Source organism: Gouania willdenowi, chromosome 18 (assembly GCF_900634775.1).
Source record: "Gouania willdenowi chromosome 18, fGouWil2.1, whole genome shotgun sequence".
Lineage (NCBI taxonomy): Eukaryota > Metazoa > Chordata > Actinopteri > Blenniiformes > Gobiesocidae > Gouania > Gouania willdenowi.
In genome coordinates, this window is record NC_041061.1 from 17,098,357 (window position 1) to 17,122,631 (window position 24,275).

Here is a 24,275-nt window from a genome sequence, read left to right on the forward strand (position 1 = left end):
GGCACAAGTGAATACATTACCCCGTGGTTGATTTATAAGTCACACCTTTAAATTGCACCGAGGAAGAGAAGGGATGAGCCAGAAAGGAAGAAGCAGGGGAACAAACATTGGAGTAAAAATAAAATAAGAAGCTGCAGGAAAACAAAAAGAAGTGCAGATTTTTTTTTCTTTTGAAATCAGGTCAACAAAGTAGAGCTGAAGGATGTGGATGGAGACCAAAGCAGAGCAGCAGGCCAGCAGGAGACGAGCCAGCTTCAGTCGCCGTGCACTGAATTATCTGCTGTTGTGCACTGGAGACATGGAACACCTGGACAAGTGCATGGAAGGTAGGAAATGTTACATAACACACTAGATATAGAAATAGATTAAATGACTGATCATATTTAGGTTTATTTTAGATTCTGTTCCAAATGTGCATTTTAGTTGAGAAAAAGTGTAAAAAGCTAATTTTCTCTGCTTGCTCTTTTGATTTAAAAAAAGGGACAGAAAAGGCATGTAATATTAAAATGTATATTATGATATGATGACGATAAAAATTATTTTGTTATTTTTCGACATATTCAAAATTAATTTTCAATCATTTATTTGACTTAATATTAATGAAATCTTAAAAAATTATCAGAATAAATGGATTTGACTTTTTTTTTTTTTTACTGTTTGAATATATGGTTGTTTTTGATGTCTTGAAATCTGTATTTAGACCACGTGTCAAACTCATGGTCCAGGGGCAAAATCCGTCCCTTGAGACCATCAAATTCGGCCTACTGGAGAAAGTCAAAAAGACAGAAAAAACATGAATTATTGTCCAGTTACAGATACTGTAAATCATCTCAGATATGTAAATACTACATTACTGTAGTCATTTTAAATTTCAAAATGTTTAAAATAATAAATGTTCCTGAAAATTAAATAAAAATTGGTCACAAAATCAATGAAATTTAAAAGAGAAAATCCTGCAGGGACTGATATCTGTCTCTTATTGCTTATGATTTATACGTCGTGTAAAGTACAAACTTGGGGACATTAATGTTGAAATTCTTAATTTTCCCACCTAAAATCAGTGCCCCACATAAGATCAAACAACTTCGTATTTGACCCCTGAACTGAAATGAGTTTGAATATCCTAATTTAGACAGATTAGAGACTTTGACCACTTTGAACGCTGCTGCTTAAACACTGAAAATGAAATTCAACATGAGTTCTTAGGCTTTTGTGCAGCAGTTTTCGTCTCTTTTTCTCTATACTGGGAAAACATCTGGTGACTGTTAATCGCACGGTGTTTCTTTGAGTGACCCTGTTTTTGTGTGCTCAGATCAGCTGTTCGTGCTGCAGCTGATTGTGTGGGGCCTCAGAGGAGTCACCAGAGTCATCCTGGCCAACAACCCACTGAGTGGAGCGCTCATACTGGTTGCTCTGTACTGGAGTTCTCCTTGGCAGGGCCTGCTGGGAACTGTGGGAGTGCTGGTCTCAACACTTGCAGCTGTCATCACAGGACATGACAGGTGAGGTAGAAAATACACAAGATGAAACACTTCAGCTTGAATTATTATTATTAAATCTCTATTTTAAAATGTGTATTACAAAGAATGTATTAAGTTAAGTGACACTTTTGCAGCTTTGATGGCGATTTGTGACATTTTCCTATTTGCTATGCAGTGCTGAGGTGGAACAAGGTCTTCATGGGTTTAATGGCATGCTGGTGTCTCTGCTGATGGGAGCGTTCAGCTCAGCTGGTGACTGGTACTGGTGGCTCCTGCTCCCAGTCTTCCTGGGTTCAGCAACATGGTGAGAGACTGATTACATTTACTGTTAACATTGAGGTATTCTAGTTTAGATTTCAGTAGTTTTCTTTGAAAAGCTCATAGTTATTTTACAATATCACTGTTTATGGAACGCAGTAATACACAATCACAATGCAGAAATACTGTACAGCGCCCTAGGCGAAATTACTTAATTCAGTCTTAAATTCAAAGAACACAATGTGCAAACAACACAATAGAATTATATAGGATAGAACAAGAATTAAAATAAAATAAATATAAATATGGGCCGAAGATTAGCAGGTATAGCTACAGATTTTTTTATATTAATATTTAATTAAGAGAAAACATGTACAGTGACTTTAAAGGGTGTGTTTCACATTTGTTATACCTTTTTAAATTAATATTAAAAAAATAAATAAAAAAATTGGGGGGTGCAATTTGGGGCCGCCAGTGTTGCCCGTCGGGAAGGCCGGCCCTGAGAATAAAGATCTGTTATTGTACTGTGTTCTTCAACTCATCAAATATCATTATTATTTAGGGGTGTTTGATAGCAGCTTTTTTTTGCTAAAAATCCGATATGCAGATATTGTCCTTGGATGCTAATTTTCCAATTTTAACTGATACTTATACACAGGTCCTCTCCAAACCACACTAGTTTTCAGATCACATTATACTTATCTCCATAGAAATAACAGGTGCAGGATACTTTTAATGTCTATTTGTCAGTGCAAGATAAGATTCAATATTTAACTCCAGTAATGGAAAAAGTGCCTCATTCTTTTTTGTATTTGTTGTCTCAAACAACAGCACGAATCAATGTCATACCGACGTCAACCCATATTACATTTTATTGTAAATATCGCCAGCTATTTAATCTCTATTTACAGCAGATACTTTATTTTTACATTGGAGCCTCATTTACCTTAGCTTATATATCCCATTGATAATTAAAGAACTATCTAAGTATTTTCTATATTGTAGTTGAAATTCCATTATTTCACAGTATTTGTTCTTATTCTGAATGCATTAGTAAATATTGAGAAATGCTTGGAGCAAATCTGTGCAAAGGCCAAAGTTAGCAGATTAGCACTAAAATAAAAGTAGTTTTTATTAATTTTTTATTATATTTTGTTTTTAAGTATTTACATAAAGAGAATTCTCACTCTCTTTTTACATGCAGTGTAAAAAAATTATTACCTCTTACCTCTCAAAGAGCAATTTTCTGCTCATTACAGTGATACACTTTTTGAAATACTGTTCATGGCGTTAAGCAACGTAGTCATTGTTCAAGTGAATATAATGCACTGATTAGTTACAAATCATTGGAGGAGGATTCATTTATGGAGGCCAACATTAATCAATATTAGCAACAACAATATGAGCAGATACCTTTAAACAAGAGCTCTATTTTCTATGGAGGATTCATGATGTCTTAGAAACACATGTAAAGCATAGACCAGTGGTTCCCAAACTGAGGTACTTGAACACCTCTCTGGAGGTATACAGAAACATTTGTCACTTAACTTTTTAGCATTATAGATTTTTTTTTTTTTTACATGCACACAAACTTTTTTCTTATCCACCAAGAATAATTTGTGGCACATCGCTTTAAAACACACCAAAAAGTTGAAGTTCATATTCTAAAATGAGCAAAACATCAGAAATAAATGACAAAAAAAAATGCCTAAATTCATGGTTAATGTTGGACGAGACATGAAAACGAGTTTAGATGAGCCTGGAGACACAAATAAATAATGTATAAAATGAGCGAAGGGGTACATGTGATAAGAAATGAGGGGTACACGGGGCAATGAAGTTTAGGACACACTGGCATAGACAATGTGTTGCACAATAGCAGTTGGTGTATTACTATCAATTCTTATAATAAGGTATTGATATAAATATGAGTCCTCTCGTGAAAAAATAGGAGAAAACATTTGCAAACCTTAGCCCCGCTTTCTCTTAACCTTAACTTTACACATTTGTCTTTGGAGTGAATAAAGTACGAGAGCTCTCTCTTCTCTCCAGTGTCTTTCTATTCAGTGGTCTCTCTACACTGTTGGGCCGCTTTGACTTGCCTGCTGCAGTTTTCCCCTTCAACATCACCATCATCCTCTTCCTCCTCTGCACTTCCCCAAACCACCCTTACTTTCCTCATCATCCAGCCACACCACCAGGGGCCCTGCAGCCCAACAGCACTGAGCTCATCGCACTGCAGGTGAGAAATGCCCTGGGGGTGAACACTTGTGTCCTCTCTGTGAGGAGTTTGCATGTTCTCCCTGTGCTGTGTGGGTTTCCTCCGGGTACTTCGATTAACTCCCACAATCCAAAGCCATGACTGTAAGGTTGATTGGAGTCTCTAAATTGCCCCGTAGGAGTGAGTGTGAGTGCTTGTTGGTGTCGGTGTTGCCCTGCGATGGACTGGCACCCTGTCCAGGGTGTACCCCTGCCTATAGCGCCCAGTGTGAGCCAGAGATAGACTTCTTTTTCAGCTGCCAGTAATTCCTTAATAAGCTAAATTTTAAATTTGACCTTGATTTTTAGCTTTCTTACAGTGTGAGAATCAGTTATCATGATCTAAGGCAGACATGGTCAACTGGTGGCCCGGTTGGTCTAATTTTGTAAATTGTAGTAAATGCACAAAATGACCTCGGAAGCAAGCAAAAATACACAAAAAGGACAACAAAAATACAAAAATGGACAAGAAAAACACAAAAAGCCACTACAAATACACAAAAATAACAGAAATGTCAAAAACAAAAGTAAATACACCAAATTATTCCAAACACACACTAATCAACAATAAAAATACACAAATTAACAACAAAAATACACAAATTGAGAACAAAAATACACACCAAAAGTAAAAAACAAAATAAATAATGCACAAGGAGAAGAAAAACAGATGAAACAACAACAAAAATACTCAAAATGGCAACAAAAACATACAAACACTTTAATCTTTGCCATATGAATGCTCAGATTGTTCATAATTTTTATTACCTGACATAAATGTTGATGATGTGGCCCTCGGATCAGACAATCATGTTTTTGTGGCCCAGCTGTGGTAAAAGTTGCTCATTTCCAACCTGAGGGGATGCAAATATCTGTTTTTTTTTTTGTTGTTTTTTTTTTTTTTACATAAAAATGAACATTAATCAACTCAAACATATTGATGCCTTTTTAGTGGTAAAGTCCGTGTTCACCTAGGTTGAGTGAATCATCTCATACTGTATATAGTTTACATGTGCACATTGTGCTGCACAGAAAGATGCATGTATGAATCATTGTGCTGGAACAGGCTTGACCTATTTCATTTTTCACACTTAAATCTCATCAGGAATTAAAGGGTGTTTTAATCAGATTTCCATAAAACCGTCCCATCGCTTATAATTGAAACATTTGAATGATACGGTGCATTTGTGTTCTTTATTTTGCAAATGAGCTCCTTTGGAGGAAAAGCTCTTAACGCACAGATTTCTGCCACTGTAACATTTTCCATCACATGCTAACTCATCCAGTGCCAGGATGAGAACTACTGATGATGATCACAGCTTTACAGGAAGTACTAAGAGGTGACGACAGGATGCCCGAGAAGAAAGATTAGACGAGAGAAATCAGAGCTTCTCCTCATCTTGGGTTGCCATGTAGCACCTAGTCACTGTGTGAAGAAGCAACAGGAGCACATAGCTCTGACTCACCGGTTGCTTAGCAACAGGAGCATCTCCTGTTGTGGAAGATTATAAAGCTCCTTGATTGACTCCTGTCATCAAACCTTTATATGCATTTGAACATTTGTGAAGTAATTGCATCTCGTTCTGTGCACAAAACTGAACCAATCGGTGCGACTGATAGAAAGGAGTAATCGTTTCATTTAAGGTTTGTAGAAGAGCTGAGCTGACAACAACAGGCCAGGACCAAGCTTTTAATGCTAAAAGCCCAGAAGCTTCTGCTGCATTGAATGTACCTTGTTAAAAATAAACACGTGTTGCTTGGTCAGATTTGCACAGTTGCTTTGATTATTTTAACATTCAGTGTGAATGCTTTATTAATAAACTTTGATTTGATTTACTTCGCATGTGACGTTTGAACATGAAAATGCATTTTCTTTTTCAATTTGGTTCGAGAAGAAGTTACAAGGTAGTGTGCACAAATGGACACATTTATTGGTACTTTTTAAAGCACAGGTGCATTTATTTTTTTTTTTTTATTTTTCAGCTGCCAGTAATTCCTTAATAAGCAAAATTTTAAACTTGATCGCAGACATGGTCAACTGGCGGCCCGGTTGGTCTATTTTTGTAGATTGTAAATTGTAGTAAATGCACAAAATGACCTCAGAAATAAGCAAAAATACTGAAAAATACACAAAAGGACAACAAAAACGGACTAGAAAAACACAACAGAAATGCACTACAAATACACAAAAATAACAGAAAAAAGTAAATACACCAAATCATTCCAAACACACACAAATCAACAATAAAAATACACAAAATAACAACAAAAAAGCACAAATTGAGAGCAAAAATACACAAAATGAATATTCTTTTTCAATTTGGTGAGAAAAGCCGTTACAAGGTAGGTAGTGTGCACAAATGGACACATTTATTGATACTTTTCTAAAGCACAGGTGCAAAAAAAAGAAGGATTTTTTTTATTTTTATTTTTCAGCTATACTTTTTTTAAAGCACAGGTGCAAAAAAGGAGGATTTTATTTTATTTTATTTTGAAAGGTAATTAAGGGCAACACCTGCAGTGTGAATGGGTTACTGATAGATGATAATGTTTTCTGGCCCGATAGAAACTTGTCATGAAATAATAGATGAAATAATAACGCACTAAATCAAATGGAAAAATGAGTGCTTGTAATTGCTGTTATCAGAACCATTAAAGTCGCATCTGTTTAGTTTTCTCTTCATGTGATGTGATAATGAGTGAGGGAGAGAAATAGCAAGTTATCTGAAGTGAATGAAGAGACTTGGTTTTTTGGGCCCTTAAAGCAGCCAAATGGTGGCCTGGGGGCCACATGCAGCCCTTGGTCTGATTTTGTACCCAAGTTCATGTGACCATTACTGAACAACAGAATATAAAATGACAACAAAAATATACAAAATTACTTTAAAAACACCAAAACACTCCAAAAAATACACAAAACAACAGATAAATACACACAAGTACAGCAAATAACAGCAAGGACAAACAAAATTTGTAAAAAAAAACACTAAATGACAAGAAAAATGCATTAATGTACTAATATTCAAACAGGTCATGATCTTAAATGCTGTCATGAATGTTGATAATCTGGCCCTTAGGTCAGACACTTACATTGTTGAGGCCCCTGCTTTAATAGAAGATGATTTTTGCTTACAGGGACCCTCTTTTTTGAACAAACTTGTCCCAAAATGTTCTAATTGTACTCTTTAGGAAGACCTGTGCTTAAAATAATTCCTTATTTAGAAGCATAATATATATAATTTTATTGTGTTATCAAGACAACATACTTGTTAAAAAAACTCATTTTTTGACACATTGTAATAATAAAATATTACTGTTGGACACGAGGACAAATTCTTCACTTGGTTTTAGCACGTGAGGTCAGTCATTTCATTCAGGATATCTGATACACCTGCTGGGTGTGTTCACAGTATAGGTGGAACATTCACAAACTCCTATTGTCATTATATGTATGTATATATATACAGTATATATATAAACTACAGTCTGTCATTTAGTAACTTTTCAATAATGGTGTCTGTGCCGAGCTGGAAAAAGTTTGAAAAACATGTAGTTCAGAGATGGGTAACGTTTATCACAGTGATTTTGTATATTTTTCTCTTTTCTATTTTGTGATTTAAGATATTAGATATATTGTTTTCCTTTTGTTTAGTTTTTGTTCTTCTCCTGTGTGTTTTTTTTTGTAATGTGTGCTTCGTAATAATTTGGTTGTATTCTGTATTCTGTCATTTTGTGTGCTTTGAGTCCTTTTCTTTGGTTTTGTTGTCATTTTGTATATTCTCTCATTTTGTGTGTTTTTGTTGTATTTTTCTGGAAATCTGTGATTTTTTTTTCCTCCATTTTGTGTACTTTAGTTGTTATTTAGTACAGTATATTTTTCTATTATTTGTTGTGAACATTGTGTCCATTTTTGTTGCCCTTTTGTGTGTATTGGTTGTTGCTGTCTTTCCGTGTTTTTTTTCCTGTCATTCTGTGTGTTTTTGGAGTCGTTTTGTATATTTTTGTCTTAATTTTGTATACATTTTCTCATTTTGTGCGGTTTTGTTGATCCTTCTGTGTTTTTCTGTAATTTTGTGTTTTTTTTTTGAGTCTTTAATAAAGACTCCTTGGGCCTATACTACAAAGCTAGATTACGTTTTATCGCGCTAACTTCTGGGATTTAATCAGTGTGTGCTGTCCTACAAAGCTCGCTCACATCTTACAGAGCTAAATCACCACGGTAACTTAGGCTGAACGACTAACCTGGTCGGGACCAGGTTTTGCTCTGGCTAGAATCTTAGCGAGTCCTAATGCCCCGCCTCCTGACCAATCAGTTCTCTTAGAATACGACCTGCCCATTGCTAGAAGATCCTGGTTGGTGCAGACCTGACAGCTGCGTTTAGGAAATAGGATTAATTATAAATGCAATCCTTTCATTTACCGACGACATCCTTTAGGAAGGATATAGATGTATATCTGATGGACAGCTGATGATGATGCCTGTGTCTCCGTTTTGTTTCTTTTGGCACTTTTTCAATTTTTGTTGACCTGTTGTGGGTTTTTCTGTAATTCTGTAAGTTTTTGAGTCATTTCATATGTTTTTGTTGTTAAGTGTATTTTGCCATTTTTACGTGTTCTTACGAGTGATTTTGTTCGCTTTTGTTATTTATTTTATTTAAATTATATTTTTAATCTCATTTTGGAGTGTATTTGTTGTCTTTTGGATATTTTTCAGTAATTTTGTGGGCTTTTGAAAGTTGCACTGGGACTACGTGCATTTTCTAATTTGTTTTGGAAAATTGTTAAACCTGCTACAATCAGATGCTAGGCAACACAATACTCTGATAATGGATTAATCTGTCTTGGATTTGAATAAAACCGCTTATGAAGCTAAATGTATTCAAGGAATGTTGGCAACAATGTAGCAAAATGATTAAAAAAAAAAATAAAAAATCACACAATTACAATAAAATCTGTTCATTTCATTCCATATTTATACACCTAAGAAATACAAACAAATAAGCAACATGTAGATTTACATACTGTATAATTGGACCATTACGTATCATGCAGACTTGCACTAAAAACGCAGCTCAATAAACAAACTCAATACCAGAACAAATTGATTCTTTAAAACCTGCTTATCTGACTATTGGACAAAAGATAAAACAACATCAGCAGTAATTTAAAGTCAATACACTGAGACACTCGGGTCGTCACCTGGTACCATTATTACCTTAAAAACATCAGACACAGAACAGACTAACAACACCTGAATGGTTTTCTGTTTATCTTAAAGGGACAAATCCATTTAAAACATGCAAGAAGGCTTTTACAATGAATGCAGTGTGTTATCGGTGAAAGTCCTACTGAAGAACATACAGTAGCTCGTGTGTTCTATTGATTATGGAACAAACAGAAGAGCAACCAACAGTCACTCTTTCTGAAATGTAACTCTGCGCGCATAACTTCAGTAAACCAGTTACAGGATTCTGCTTAGCATCGATAGCTGACCAATCTACTCTCAGTGATGTCGTACATTAACTCAGAGTCTATCGGCACACAATGATCTGCCAACTGACGGTGGAGGAATAAGACTATCCACGCTGACTAAAGCCTCAGGGCCCTGTGAGGAGGTTGTCTGAACGTTGAAGTAGTGACATTTCCTTGCAACTCTGTTCAGTAATACATCCGTCTCTCTCTGGCCCAGCGTGTCCAGTGCACTAAACCAATTACTTTCACCAGTGGCCGTTGAGAGCGTTTTTCAATAGTTCTCCATCCATCACATTTTTGTGTAAGTCCTCGATAAGTCATGCAGTGAAGCAGAGAGCAGCTGAAGCCTCATTGGTTCAAATACATGCATGGTCTCATAGAATAGAATAGACTGTTGAGTTCTTGAATACTGTGGTTTTAATGGATAAGCCCTGTGACGCATCTTAATTAGTCGCTATTTAAAATGGTACTTTTTATTGCTTTTTTTTGACTGCACAAAAATAACAGTATATTTAATCACACACACAGAAGACTGCACAAAAGTAGTAGTCAGTCAGCGATATAATTAATGATTTGCACATGTCTGCGGCGACACACAGGGCGGTCCATCATGTCTCCATGGCAACTCCCTTTCCCCTTCGTGACTCTGTGTGTGTGTGTGTGTGTGTGTGTGTGCGTGTGCGTGTGCGCGTGTGATATTGTTGGTCATGTTCCAGCATCATTATTTCACTCCTAAAGCAGTGGTTCTCAAACTTTTTTTTTTTTTGTGTATAAAATAATAATCCTGACAAATACTGTAACAGGAACAACTAACATCATATTTCGTAATAAATGAAAAATAAAACACTAGATTAAGAACACCTGCAGAAAAAAAAGGTAAAAATGCAAGTTAATCTAAACCAATCTGTGCCAAAAAGCTTCGGAAAACAAAAAAGGAAATTCAGCGCATGTATGAAATGAACTAAATGTAACATCACGTTAAAGAATGCAAGTAACATATTTCATAAATAAATCAAAACTTAAAAACTACATATAAAACAAATGTAAAAATGCAGCAGTCAAAAATACAGGAAAAATACTAAACATTGTTTGCAGAAAGCTTAAGAAAACAAAAACGGAAATAAATTTTTTATGTCAGCTGTTGAAAGTTTGTTCGTTGTTTCGCACTACTTCACATTATTTTTTAATTTCTGCTAAATTTTGAGGCTTCCTATTATTATTTTCTTTGTGTGTAGGCATTTTATTTAGCGTTAATGTTATTTATTGTCAGTAAGAAAGGCATTTAAGAAGATCGGCATGAAACTGAAAATGTCCTCCTGTTTGTCGCACCCCACCTGTCATACCTTCATTCCCCACCAGGGGGGCATGCCACACACTTTGAGAAGCGCTGGACTAAGTTGTACTGTTGCATTATTAAAGTGATGTAATGCTGATGTGTGAATCGGTCCCAGGATCACGGATCATTCCTCTATCCGTCCTCAGGTGATTCGTGGCATCCCTCTCGGTGTGGGCCAGATCTTCGCCTGTGGAGCTCTCGGCCCCTCCCTTCTTATTTTGGCAGCCGTTGGGGTTTATTCCCCCTTAATGGCTGTCCACGCTGTCCTGGGATCTGCAGTTGGAACGTTGGCTGGTGAGTCTCGATCTGAGCAAATGGTTTTGTAGATAATATGGTCTAAAAAGGGAATTTTAGGTGTCACTCATTTCTCCTGACTTGATTGTCCACTAAGGGATTACTCAGTCGAGTGAGAAAACCCTGTAATATAGAATGAAACTGAGGCCCTATGTTCAGTTTGGCTATTTTGAGGGCACATTTTTTTCCATTTTCAGCTTCCAATGTCTGAAAAACTACACCACATTGGAAACTGAGACTGGTGGGCATGCCAGCCCCTCAAATTTGGGAAAAAGTTTGCCGGGGTTTGGGCCTTCAGTAAATTACTTTGCCATGCCTCAGCTCTCTGTAATTTGATCAGCTTTGAGCTATGTACATAGACCGTTCACGTCACTAATCAGTCCCTCCAGGATTTCGCAGGCATTTTTTGTGATTGTTGCGGGCTGAAATGCCTGATTTTGCGGGCCATTTTTCCAAAAGTTGCGGTAAAAAGTTGTGATTTATTTTTTTAGCCCTTAAACATGCTTTACTCACAATTAAGTAAATTGTTCCTACCAATTATAAATACATATTGACCAGACATGTTCGAGAAAAAATATGCTTTACTGTTGGAAAGCAAACACCAACACAATTTTGCAAAACGTGCAAACACTTTTTTAATACACTGAGCGTACCCTGAATGCAAAAGGTGCAACAGTTTTTAATCAAAATGATCATCAGAAGTGCAAGTCAGTAAACAATAATGAACTCAAGGAATCTTCAAGTGCATAACATGAACCTGTGATGAAGACATATTTCTTTAGGCATAACAAAAAATAAAAATAAAAAATACAAAGCATTAATGAACATACTGCATGGAATGATATTGTGTGCTTCCTGTTTGTTCTCACACATGGGGTTGTGCACTGGCTTGCATTCTCTTGACGTGCTTTACAGAAGCAAAATGCTTGTCTATAGACAACTTCCGCTTGTGCTCGATGATAACATTGTATTTTGAACAAAAAAGTTTACCTCCACTGTTATGAAGCAACGTTGGGTACTGCACGGTCCTTAGCCGATATTTTTGTTGGCAAATGTGAGGTGTAATGAAGCGTGTGGGTTACTACATCCAACAACCCAACATTTTGACTTATCCTCTCATAACTTCTGCATCCTGGAGCTTGGACTAAAAAATAAAAGCAAGAAACAAAAATGGCGGATTGCTCGAAGTGTTGGGCCTGGAGTCGATGTCCTAATTTGGCAGTTCCGCTGACGTTATTGTTCAAAAAACGTAATAGAGAATCGAAAAATCGAAACAGATTGAAAAATATGACCAAAACAGAATATAAAGATATCAACGGAGCACCTGAAGAGACTAATTTGAACTTTTCTGTGCTTCTAAACAATCTAAATATACATCAAAATGCATTTAAGGGCTAAAAAAGTGGATTTAACATGATATGTCCCCTTTAAGTAGCGGAAATTATGTTTTTTTCAAACCCTTTCGGATTGGTTGGTGAAAAAGGGCCGCAACCCCCACCAAGGCGGTTTTGTAGCCCATCCGAAACCCCCCCAAAGCTGGTCCGACCCTCCTCGGAAGTCCTGATGTAAAGTCGCATACAATGTAGCCCTACAGTAAAATGTGTCTCTGAATTTTACCTATCCTGTTGAGGAACAATATATAATAATAATTAAAAAATAATAATAATCTGTAACTATTGGTATAGTCTTACATCAGCTATTGTGTAACTTGTGGCAATGCATGGAGGCTCCTGACTGCTGGTCAATTTATATTCTAGTTTACAATTTAAATGTTTTATTCATGTACCCCCATGACAATTTGTGTACCACTGGGGGAACATAGGTCCTAATTCAATCAGAAACCCTAATTTTCTCCATGAGTTCTCCTGCACATGCCTGAGACGATAATCAGTAAATCAGTTAACCCCTTAAGGTCCACCTTGATTTAAAAAAAAAAAAAAAAAAAAAACGCCTGTCCAAGACATTCCCATATTGGAATGATAACTGCGTTTGAACCCAACAACCCCAGTATGGTGATGGTCTTTTTTGAAAGAAAACATTCAGGAGTTTTCCTAGAAGAACTTTGAACATTGTAGGTATCAGTACTACTGAGTTATTGCAGAATGAACATGAGAGTACAAATATGTCCATCATCGCCTGGCTTATTTTATCATATACAGTTAAAATTGAGTTATGTGTACTGGCTTGAAAACAAGTTGAGAGCAGAGTGTCAGGGGCTAGCTACATACAAAAAAAAGAAGTGGATTCTACAGCTGTTTTTAGCTGGCAGTGCTCAGGTGTTCACAACCTTTGGTGTCTCCGAATGGCACATTTGGCACTACTGACACTAAAACAGCTATAACTTTTGAATGGTTTGGCACACTCAATTGTCCAATTCACTGCCAGTAGCACAGTACCATATAATCAGCAAAGAAAAGGGAAATGTTGTGCACTTTTCTTTTTTTTTACAGCTAAAATGGTATAAAATAAGAGCCACAGATGACTTGGGTTGCTTTAATGCACGATAAATGAAAATGCACCTGTGCTCCTGTTGCATAGCGGAATGAACGTAGTGAACTCTCTCGTCAGTCATCCAGTGTCTGTTTTTATCGAGTTTGAACACTTTCATCATGTCAATAAAACCGCAAACACATTGTGTGAATGTTACAACTGGTTACCTGTTAAGGAACGTACAACTGTATCCTCTGTGCCTAAATATTTATTAAAGTAAAAAAAGCTTCATAAGCGATTTTATATAATTGTTTTGTTGTGTGTGGTTTTATGTTTGAATCCCTTTTTTTTTTTTTTCAACATGGACAGGATCTATTTAATTGTTTTTGGTTATGATTTATATTCACGTGCAATTATTTTTTGCTAACAAATACCAAGAGTCCATTTTATTCTGATTGATTTTTATTTATTAATGACATTCCAATGACAATGGTAATACATTCTCAGGAGAAATGAAGGTTAAAGGGTATACTTTTACTTTACTACATAATACTTGCATCATTATGATATATTATTACATTAGTATTGTATTTGGCCGAGAAAAAATGTTGTTTATCAGCAACATTTTGGGACACTATATCATCCAGTCTCAGGCCCATTCCTGCATTACTATGACTTAACTGCAAATGTAAACGGTATATGGTTTGAGCAGATATACATGTAGTTATAGCAGGGGTTGCACTTTGTTAAAAGGTGCAATAATGGCACTGTGACTGTTTAACCGTGAGGTTACCAATTCAGAGCTACTGTGAAAGATGTTAGCAAACTGTGGCAAATTTTACTGTAAATGACATGACTATATTTTATGTCCAACTGTATTTTTTTTTCTGTTAAACAAAGGTTTAAATGCACAATAAGAGAATTTAGAAAATTACTGTGATATACATTTTTGGTCATACCGCTCAGCCCTAAGGGGTAAAAACTGCTGCAGAGCAGATACCTGTATATTCCTCTAAAAAGAAGAATCACCCAGATTAAGATAACGTTGCAATAACGGTAATACCGGTAACGAAATGTCTAACAAAATATTTAATTAATAAATCTGTTTGATAAGCATAAAAAGCATCTTATTTGTTTCTGAGTTAAATCATTGCTACAAGAATGCAGTGGTGGATAAAATCCATCTCAGAAAAGCTACTTTTCTATATGCTGAGTAATCATTAAACCCATTTTGTAAGTTACATATTAAAAGAATACAGAAGGCATTCAGATGATCTTGCTTTATTATTACTTTTCTTGGATAAAATGACAGTCTAACACAGATTAATGATAGTTTCATTTTAAAAGTCACAAAACCTTCAGAAATATGTGTAATATAATAATACAAAGGCTGTGCATTACCTTCAAAACAATCCGTCAAGGCATAATATAGCAACATTACGATTATTTTCTTATTCACCAGTTGGCCTGAAAATAATTTAGCTCCAACAATAGGTTTATAAAAACAAATGTATAAAGCCAGGAAAGGTGAGTGAATCATTCTGACAGTGGGACAGATTCTCCCCAGTAAACATACTAATCTGAAACTGTAGCGACAGCTGGATGAGCTGCTAGCACCATTAAACACACAACAATCTGCCTACGATGCTGCTAACCGCTAACTGCTGTGTTAAAGCCATCTGCCGCTATGACTTCACGCAGTTTAAAATAACTTTATATTCATGTCTAAATATAAATACACGTCTATTCAGAGCAATGAGTCAGAGCCAGAGGGAGATTATACGTGTTACACAAACCTGTTAACACACGCTAACAACAGCTGCAGGTATGCACATGCACACGCGCTCCGCAGCATCAAACCTTACAGCGTGACGAGCTAATCAATGGGATCAGCGTAACAAGATTGTAGAGGCGTACCATTGTCTCTAACAACACATAATCCTTTTCTCTTATTAAATCATTGCTGTTGCTTGTGTCTTGGATTTTCTTACTGACAGGAAAGGATCTTGGTTTAATTTACTGTAAGTTATGTGTGTGCTCGTCTATCAAATCAGATTTGTCTCCAGATTCAAAGAACTGTCACTTTCTTTTGGCACAGAGCGAAAGCTTAGTCGATAAGAATATTCACTCACTTTTTCATGTAACGTAAAAAAATAAAATTAAAACAGATGTTTGCATCGTTCTTTCAGAAAAGTCACACATGCCTAGACTCATATCTTTTGCCAAGGTGCCAAATGAAAACTGATGTTCAGATCAGGCTATGCTAGAGGGAGAACATGTGCTACAAAGGTCACTGATACATGAGGGATTCAAAATTAAAAATAGAACGTTAGCATTACGTGCTACGCCAGCGATGGACAACTTCTATCACAGCGGGGGCCACAAAAATCTAGTTGTCTGATCTGAGAGCCACGGATGAACAGTCTGAACATTAAGACAATAAAAAAAGAAGAAAAAAAGGTTTCTTGTACGTGTTTGTTGTTGTTTTGTGTGTTTTTCTGTTGATCTGTGTATTTGTTTAACGTTGTGTGTATTTTTACTTTGTAATTTTACTCATTTTGTGTGTTTTCATTCATTTTTAGGGGCATTTTTCTTTCTTCTTGAAGTCATTTGGTTCATTTTTGAAAGTTAGCTTTCGGAGGCTGTAAAAAAAACTAGACAGAGGGCCACGTGTGGCCCCCGTGTTACCAGTTTTGCATGTCTGCACTACAATATGTCCCTGATATGATATGCAGCCTTTTTCCGAAAACGTACAACTTTCTGAAAATATGCCTTTCAGCAGCAGTGGACTCCCAAACGTGCACCACTGGCACTAACTGTTTGTAATTTGACACCAGCCTCGTCATTGTCCTAGCTGTGGCTAAATGCTTAAAACCGTGACCTATGTAGGGTTTCCTTCACACTCTTTAAAGTTGATGTTTATTTGGGCCAAGCCAAGTATTTGGAGCAGTGTGTAGTCTGAACTCTTTACTGATTTAACATTTTTATTTTACAGTAATTAATATTTTCAACAATGAAGTACAAAAATATGAACATACGACGAAAAAACAACATTGAGTTCTTTTCAAAATTATACACAGATGAAAGTAAAAAAGAACATAAAATACAATAACCGTAATGTGAATTTTTTGATTTTTTTTTTTAAGGCAATGGAGGAAAAAAGTCATTATTTCATTTAAAATGTAGATGTTGGAGGTGAAATGGCTGATGCTGACACATGTTTGTCTAAAGTGGACATCAGAAACTAAATTGTGTTCACGAGTGGAATTCACCAAATACGAACCTTTTCAGTTCATTACACGTAATAGATTCGCCGCTCTATTGTTGTGCAGTAAGTAGAAAAGGAGAGAGAACAGAGAGCATCCTCTGGACTCAGCCTCCCACACTGTCATTAGTTTTTAATGCCCCCCTCATGTGGGGAGGGAACCATTAACTAGAGGAAAAGGAAGAACAGGAGGGAGTGAGACGCAATGGGACAGAAATGGAGAGTGGGACAGGGAATAAGGCTGAGATGAGATGGGTGTGGAGGGAGCGTTTAAAGATTGACAGCAGGAAAATGTCTTTGCGGACGATGACAGACAAAGAAAAAAGAGGTGTGGACGACTGAGTCTCATCTCAGGGTGTGAGCGCTCTGCTTCAGGGCCATCCTTCCGCATCCTACAAGCTGCTCCCAGTGCTGGGTAATGAGGAAATCAATCACAGCACCGCCCCAGCTTTCCTTTGTTTGCTCCAGTGCGTTTAGGGAGTTTTTGGAAATCTCATAATACAGCTTATTCACAAAGTTACATTATATCCAGCAACGGTTTTCCAATACTGAGTCTAACAAGCTCGTTTTTGGACATAGAGAGAGCACGAAACATGCAAAACGGATGAAATCGACTAATATACAAGTCTGATTTTACCCTAAAAAATGTAATGTTCCTCACTTTCTCACCTCAGGCACTTTTGTTGTCACACTAGGAGTCATGTTGCTTTCATTTTCCAGCACTACGCCTCTGATTAGCTCTGATAATCAACCTTACCGTTCTGTAGAATTTGTCCGAAAGGAAGCGTATAATGGCTAAACCACATATGTCAAACTCAAAGCCCGGGGGCCAAATCCGGCCCTTTAAAGCATCTAATTCAGCCCCCAGGGAAAGTAACAATGACAGAGAAAACATGAATTATTGTGTAAATCACCAACTAATTCCATTGTAGATGTTTCTGCTCTTCTAAACACACATATTCAATCAAATTTCATAATATTTGCAGGGCTTAGAATTTTCTCGTGATTATATTACATGATGGCAGTCATTTTTTTTTTTTTTTTATCTCAAATTGTTGGAAGAACTCCCATTTTTGCCCCCCCAAAAAATCCTGCAAAATATCTACAAAATATCCCTAAAATTAAATTAAAGAATTGTCAAAAAATCGAGAGAGAATTAAGTGTCTGTGCCTTACATATTTTACACATTTATACATAAGTGAAAACAAAGGCACAGTATTGTTGAAATTGCAAATTTTTCGCTTTGTCCCCTAATGTGACCCTCCACAGTCACAGGGATAACAGATGCATGTGAATCAAGAGAAGCTTATTCAAGGTGAATTAATTCTATAGTCTGGAAGCAAAGTGTCGGTTATCAGTCTGCTCAGAGCGGCAGTCTGCAGGGATCACAGCCGTCCCTGTGTGCTCTCTGGTGGGGACGAGGTGAGTGCAACCCTCATGTTAGAGTCTCTAAAACACCAGAAATAACACAAGATAAAGTCCATACATTTGTCACTAGTCTATATTGAGAAAAAAGTCACTAAGAACGTTCGGAAAATATACCGTTGCGGTAGGTTCAGTTTTGGTTTCAAAACGGAACGGAGAGAGGATTCTACGAACTGCAGCTTTAAGATCAAACTGGTCCAAATTTGGCCACTGAGCTAAAATGAGTTTGACATCCCTGGGCTAAACAGAAGGGGTCGTAGAACAGAGCCCTGAGGAACCCCACAGTACTTTGTTAATCTGTCAGATTCAAAGTTTCCAGTGCTTACAAAATAACTTTGCTCCTCCTCCGAGGACTTAAACCATTGCAGTACTTTTCCATTTAGTCCAACCCACGTTTGCAAACTGTGCAACAAAATGTTATGTTCCATAGTGTCAAATGCCAATGTCCCAGGCGTCTCTGAGGGGTTCACTGGGTCAGGTGTTCTCCTCGTGCTGTCCGCTCTTAGCGTCACAATCTAAAGTCAGACATGAGGCACTAACCTGTACCTCTTCCTCCCGCTACTGCAGAGTAACTATTGGGAAAGATCCAAGCAGATGCTGGTGTGGATGTATGCCCTGTCTTTGTTAGTGCTGAAAATAGACTGTTGGTAGCACATCTGAAGGGTTCTACATTAAGTCTCTTTGTTCTGACTCTACTCATCGACAGAAGGCTGAGCATAAAAACTTCAAAAGAAGTACCATAAAGGAGGTCATCATACATACGGCAGCTACAGTTCTGTGAAGCTTCAAATGTCCAACCTTTATCTGAACACGGTCTTTAAACAGAGAACAACAGATTTTCACCTAATCGTCACATGCATTTGTGTATTTGCTTTGAAAACTGGCATCTAGCACCACTGTGTGGACTAGTATGGTACTTCACCTTCAACCAGGGTGTGTGTGTGTGTGTGTGTGTGTGTACAGGTCTATCCCTGGCTGTACAACCCAATTCTTTGTACTCTGGACTCTCGGGCTTTAATGGAGCTCTGGGCTGCATGGCTGTCGGAGGACTTTTCTTCACCTTCAGCTGGAGGACTCATCTGTTCGCCATTGCCAGCGGTGAATCCATAGCACACAAAAACACATAAAGAAATAACGGTGCTCCTAACTCCAATTGCATTGTCATCTTTAGATTCTTATTTCCCTAATCTGACTTGCATTTTGTATTTATTCTTAAAGGTAGGGCAGGTAATTTCCTCCAGATACACTTTTTAAGTTTTTGGTTAAAATTGTCTTCACGTCCTGACAGAAATTTACATCTCATGTGCTCTGAAAAAGAAACTAACAAAATCTGTCATCTGCAGCAGTTGTAGGCCTGTAAAAACTCCAACCAATGAAAAAAGACGGTTTGTTTTTTATTAACTCATCACGTCTCCCTGTCTCCCTGCTCGTCCCCTTGCATGCACTATCCCACACTCAATGCGCTCGTGCACGTGTGACTTTAGACTTTAGAGTGCAGCTCAAGGAGGATGCTACTTTCAAAATCATGCTAGTTTTCAAAAATTACCTACCCTGCCTTTAATAGTGCAAACAATCTGATGGGAACATTATTTTTTCAGGGTGTCCCAATCCAACTTTTTCACTGCCGATACCGATATTGCAACCTTGCGTACTGGCCCATACAACTACCAATCTGATACGATATCCACATGAATCATGCATACTTATTTTGTAGTTTGGAATGTGAGAAAAGACTTGATCAAGCAATATTACTCAGAACAATAGTCAGCAACAATAGATAAGCTGATCCATTTATTAATAACCAGTGGGTTTTATCCTTAAATATTAGCATATTCTAAAATTAAATAGAATAAATACAGTAAATTAATTAGAGAATCCTGTAAAATAACATCAATAAATCCAATAATTCCATTATTATTATTATTATTATTATTATTATTATTATTATTATTATTATTATTATTATTATTATTATTATTATATTATTTGTGCAAAAATAACCACTAGTTTAAAGCTGATACACCCTATCATTTTTATTAGATAGAATCATAGTCTATGCCTCATAGATCAATAAATAAAACTGGCCGAAAAACTGCAGCTCTTGCATTGCATTGTGGGACGTGGAGATGCAAAGAAGTGTTTTTACTTCATTCTTACCTGGTATTTCTTTTGCCAGAGAAGCAGGACAGTGATTTTCTTGACACCCTTTTGTTCTAGTTTGTTCTTGGTATCCCCCATGATATCAGAATGAATTAAAAACACATGTATGCACCTGTATCCGTAACTCCACATCCCACAATGCAAAGCGTGAACATTTCCACACCCATAGTGTTTAAAACAGGGATTAAAACAAACTATCAAGCTGCAATTTCGACCTTTTTTCCTTAATTTTGAAGTAAATGGTGTTTGATTTATTGATCTATGAGGCCTATACTATGATTTTATCAAACTAAAAAAATGTTGTGTGTCGGAGCTTTAACAGAATATTCTACAAATCAATAAAATAGATTAAAAAAAACAGATGAGAAGACAGATGAATGACCTCAAAACTAATAAAAAGTAATTATACCCTTTGAAGTACAAAATAAATAATATTCAAGTTCACTTCTGTTATTTTACTGTCAGTGTTTAGTTCTGTCAGCTGCTGGATAGAAGTGCTGGAGTGGAGTCTGGAATGGGCTGCTTGTATTGGAGATTTTAGATGCAGGTTGATGTATTTTTTTATTTTATTATGCTGATATCAGACCAATTCCCGGATCTGGACACCCTAATTATTTTCTTTATAAAATTGTATTTAAAGCAGAATACAGCTTTATATCATTAAAATCGTATGTTCTAATTTTCTATTAATTATAATTATCTTGTAACTTATTCTATTACCTGCCAATGAGGACCTTTAAAAAGGATAATACCACTGTGAACACTAGGGAGCGACAAAACTCAGTCAATACAGGGTCAGTCTCTCTCCATTGTGCTGAAACCTTCAGAGTTACTCCACTGTTATTACCTGTACTTTCATTATCTAAGCCTTTCTTTTCCTTCCTAATTATGAATTCTTCAGATTCATTCATGCAATAACTGTGATAAGTGTGTGAGCCGAGGCCACTGCTCAGATTACATGTCAGCCCAACAAAGAGTCACTTTTCTGAGTCCAGCACGAGCCACCATCTGGAATAAAAGGCTTCCTGCTGTGCCGTTTCATATTTATAAGGCTTTGTGCAGCACTGGTGAATCATGCAGACATTATTCAGCTACATCAGGGAGTGGTGAGTCAATTCCCAAGGAGCAAATGGGCAGCTCTGTATGTGGAGGAGGAAGCATTTTGGTATAAATGGACCCCGATGTAGAGACTCCAGTTCAATCTTGCTCAAAAAGGCTGTTTCTTTTCAATTTTTTCAAGTTCAATTATCTATTGTGTCCTTATTTATTTATTTTTCATTTTTCTTGCTCTCATATAGATACAAACCTATTTTTATTGCTCTTCTGACTCATTGTAACATGTTTGTTTCTCTTTCGTTCAGTACTGAATGGCTGTCATTACACAAAAGCTCTCCCCTGGGCCTTTTCTTTCCTTTGGGCTTAAGCTTATTTTATTTTAATTAAATCTATTCTGAGCATCTACTCCAACTTTCAGTCAACAGCACTGAGACAAATTGAAAACTTGAGGCCTCATTATTTTTGCATGTGCTGCTTCATTCGGCCTGGAGTTGATTAGATCACATTAGCTAAACTGATCTAATCTGGAAGCTCCAGAGTAGATATTTCACAAGTACATCAGTAAACTGAAGAAAGTTAGTGAAGGATGGATTTTTATTCCTGTTTCCTTCACCCACAGCCTTCCTTTCTGCATATATTGACATCGCTCTGAGCAACATGCTGGGAACTGTAAGTTCTGACACAAATCCAAACATCTTTCATGTCAATATTTCTAAGCATCTTCTAGCACAGGGGTTCTCAACCTTTGGGGTCGTGAGACACTGGGAGGGGGTCGCCAGATGCCTTCAAGAAACGAAGAATATTTTTGAGCTCATTTTTGCTTATTTTTTATCGTCTTTCAGCAACGACACCAAACAGCCATTTTTTGTTGTTGTTGCTCCTTTTAATGCATTTTTGCTACAATACTCTCCTTTCTGCCACTTCTCCATCACATTTCAATGCCTTGTCTGCAAATTGTTTCCACTTTCAAGATATTCTCTGCGATTATAAACCCTTTCCACCACTTTTCCCACCTCATGTTGCTTATGTTGACCCATTATTGTCACTTTTAACCACTTTTCACCATATTCATGCATAAATTTGACAATTTAATGCCATTCACGATTTGCCATGCCCATTATTTGCCAGTTTAAACTGTGTTCGTTCTTTTTTTTTTTTTTTCTGCCACTTTTAAGCCAATATTGACACTTTTTTTCTCTGCTTTTGGCCACTCTAATTTGCAACTTTTAACCAATTTTTGAAGTTCATAAAATCCCATTTCACCACCTTTTTTGGTCACTTTTAACTAATTTTATTTCTGATTAAAATAAGGATTTACATCTTTAAGATGACTATATACTATGGTGCATTCCTGGATAACAGTGGATATTATTCAGATAAATAAATTAATGTGTTTATCACAGATTCATGGAACAATGGACTTAATTTTGCTGACTTTATGGATGGACCCCAAAAATCTCTTCCCTTTATTCCCCCTTATAGATGACCATGTCTCCACATGACTGTTCCTCAATGTTCATGTCTGTGTTCAACCACCTTCAGCAACAGTGGGGGTCCCTGGCCTTTGGAACCATTATTTTGGGGGTCGCGGACTGAAAAGGTTGAGAACCACTGTTCTAGCTCATGGTATTATCATTATCAGGCAGTCAACCTATCCAACAGCACCCTTTATCAAAGCCCGTTTTTTACTATTTAGATAGGTCTCCCAGCATGCAGCTGGGCAGCCACTCTCGCAGCCACACTGATGCTGCTGCTGAGCGGCACTTTGGCATCATACCGCATCCCGACTGGACGGGTCAGAGCCCCGGAGCACAACCTTCACTCCCGCAGCCGCTGGGAAGCTGGGACCACGACAGAAAGGGAGAGCACGGATGTGTAGTGAGAGGACACACCATCAGCGTACTGTATCAGTACTCTTTATACATATAAAACAAACTTTATACATTTTTACAAAGGATAGACATCTAGTCTTTAGACTCCATGTTCACCAGCAACTCGAAAACTATTTGAAATACAGTGAAACAGCACTTTATGCGGGTTATTAATGAAGAACTGATGTTTAAGATGCTTTACATGCTGTAAGACTTTCCATTTGATGTTTTATGGTCAGACTTTCTTGCACAAGTGTCAAACTCAAGACCCAGGGTCAAGCAGAGCATCTAATTCCCCGGAGAAGGAAAGTATAACTGAGAAAACATCTGACATTGTGTAAATGACCAAATAATTCAGGTCTATATATCTCAGTCTTTCCAAATTCCCAAATTCAATACAACTCCACAATATTTGGAGGTGCTCAGATTTTTTCTGTAATTTTATCACACGAAAGCAATCATTTTTAAGCTCAAATTGTACAAAGAAAAATAAATTTGACTAAAACCATCACTTTTTGCAAACAATCACTCATATTTCTTAGGAATTTAGAAGTGCGGATCCGGCAGGGGACTGATACCTGTATTTATTGCATTTACCGGAGATGCAAACTAGGGTACAGTAATGTTAAAATTGCTCATTTTCATTGTCACGTCCCTGGAGAAACAAGGAGGAAATAGTCATCGATGCTGTTTGCGGCATTTCTGGATTTTGTATAAGTACAGTGCCACAATCATGGTAGAAGGAGCCATGTTTTATGTGAAAATGAAAATCGGGCTTTGAAATTGGCGATGTAGATGAAGCGAGCACAAAGTGTGACTCATCACGAGCGATTTAAGCAACGATAGTTGCCTAAGTCGCGTTCGGGGTGAACGCACTTTAAGGATGCAAAGGGAAGCACTGGCAAAGTCGTCTTAATCATAAAATGAGATCACAGTTACTAACTGTTAAGTAAGTAATCCCTGAGGTT

The 24,275-nt window shown here is 37.0% G+C and overlaps 1 protein-coding gene across 2 annotated transcripts; it reads left to right on the forward strand.

The window, feature by feature from the left end:
* On the forward strand, positions 1 to 23,944 carry LOC114480346 (urea transporter 2). 2 transcript variants are annotated; one of them, XM_028474424.1, is made up of 8 exons: positions 1 to 326; positions 1,313 to 1,502; positions 1,657 to 1,785; positions 3,792 to 3,981; positions 10,953 to 11,100; positions 19,184 to 19,318; positions 22,056 to 22,105; positions 23,133 to 23,944. In XM_028474424.1, exons 1-8 carry the CDS (start codon positions 203 to 205, stop codon positions 23,313 to 23,315), a joined length of 1,149 nt encoding a protein of 382 aa, XP_028330225.1. In that variant the 5' UTR covers positions 1 to 202; the 3' UTR covers positions 23,316 to 23,944. The 2 variants fall into 2 exon arrangements, with proteins under 2 accessions (XP_028330225.1, XP_028330226.1); XM_028474425.1 differs by having other exon boundaries at positions 23,137 to 23,944.
* Positions 23,945 to 24,275: the final 331 nt, after the last annotated feature.

Excerpts from the sequence above, each read along its gene's own strand:
- LOC114480346 (XM_028474424.1), top strand. The coding sequence starts at position 203 with ATGTGGATGGAGACCAAAGCAGAGCAGCAGGCCAGCAGGAGACGAGCC. Across the intron at positions 1,786-3,791 it reads TTCCTGGGTTCAGCAACATG|TGTCTTTCTATTCAGTGGTC; the intron begins GTGAGAGACTGA and ends TCTTCTCTCCAG. Across the intron at positions 19,319-22,055 it reads TCTGTTCGCCATTGCCAGCG|CCTTCCTTTCTGCATATATT; the intron begins GTGAATCCATAG and ends CTTCACCCACAG.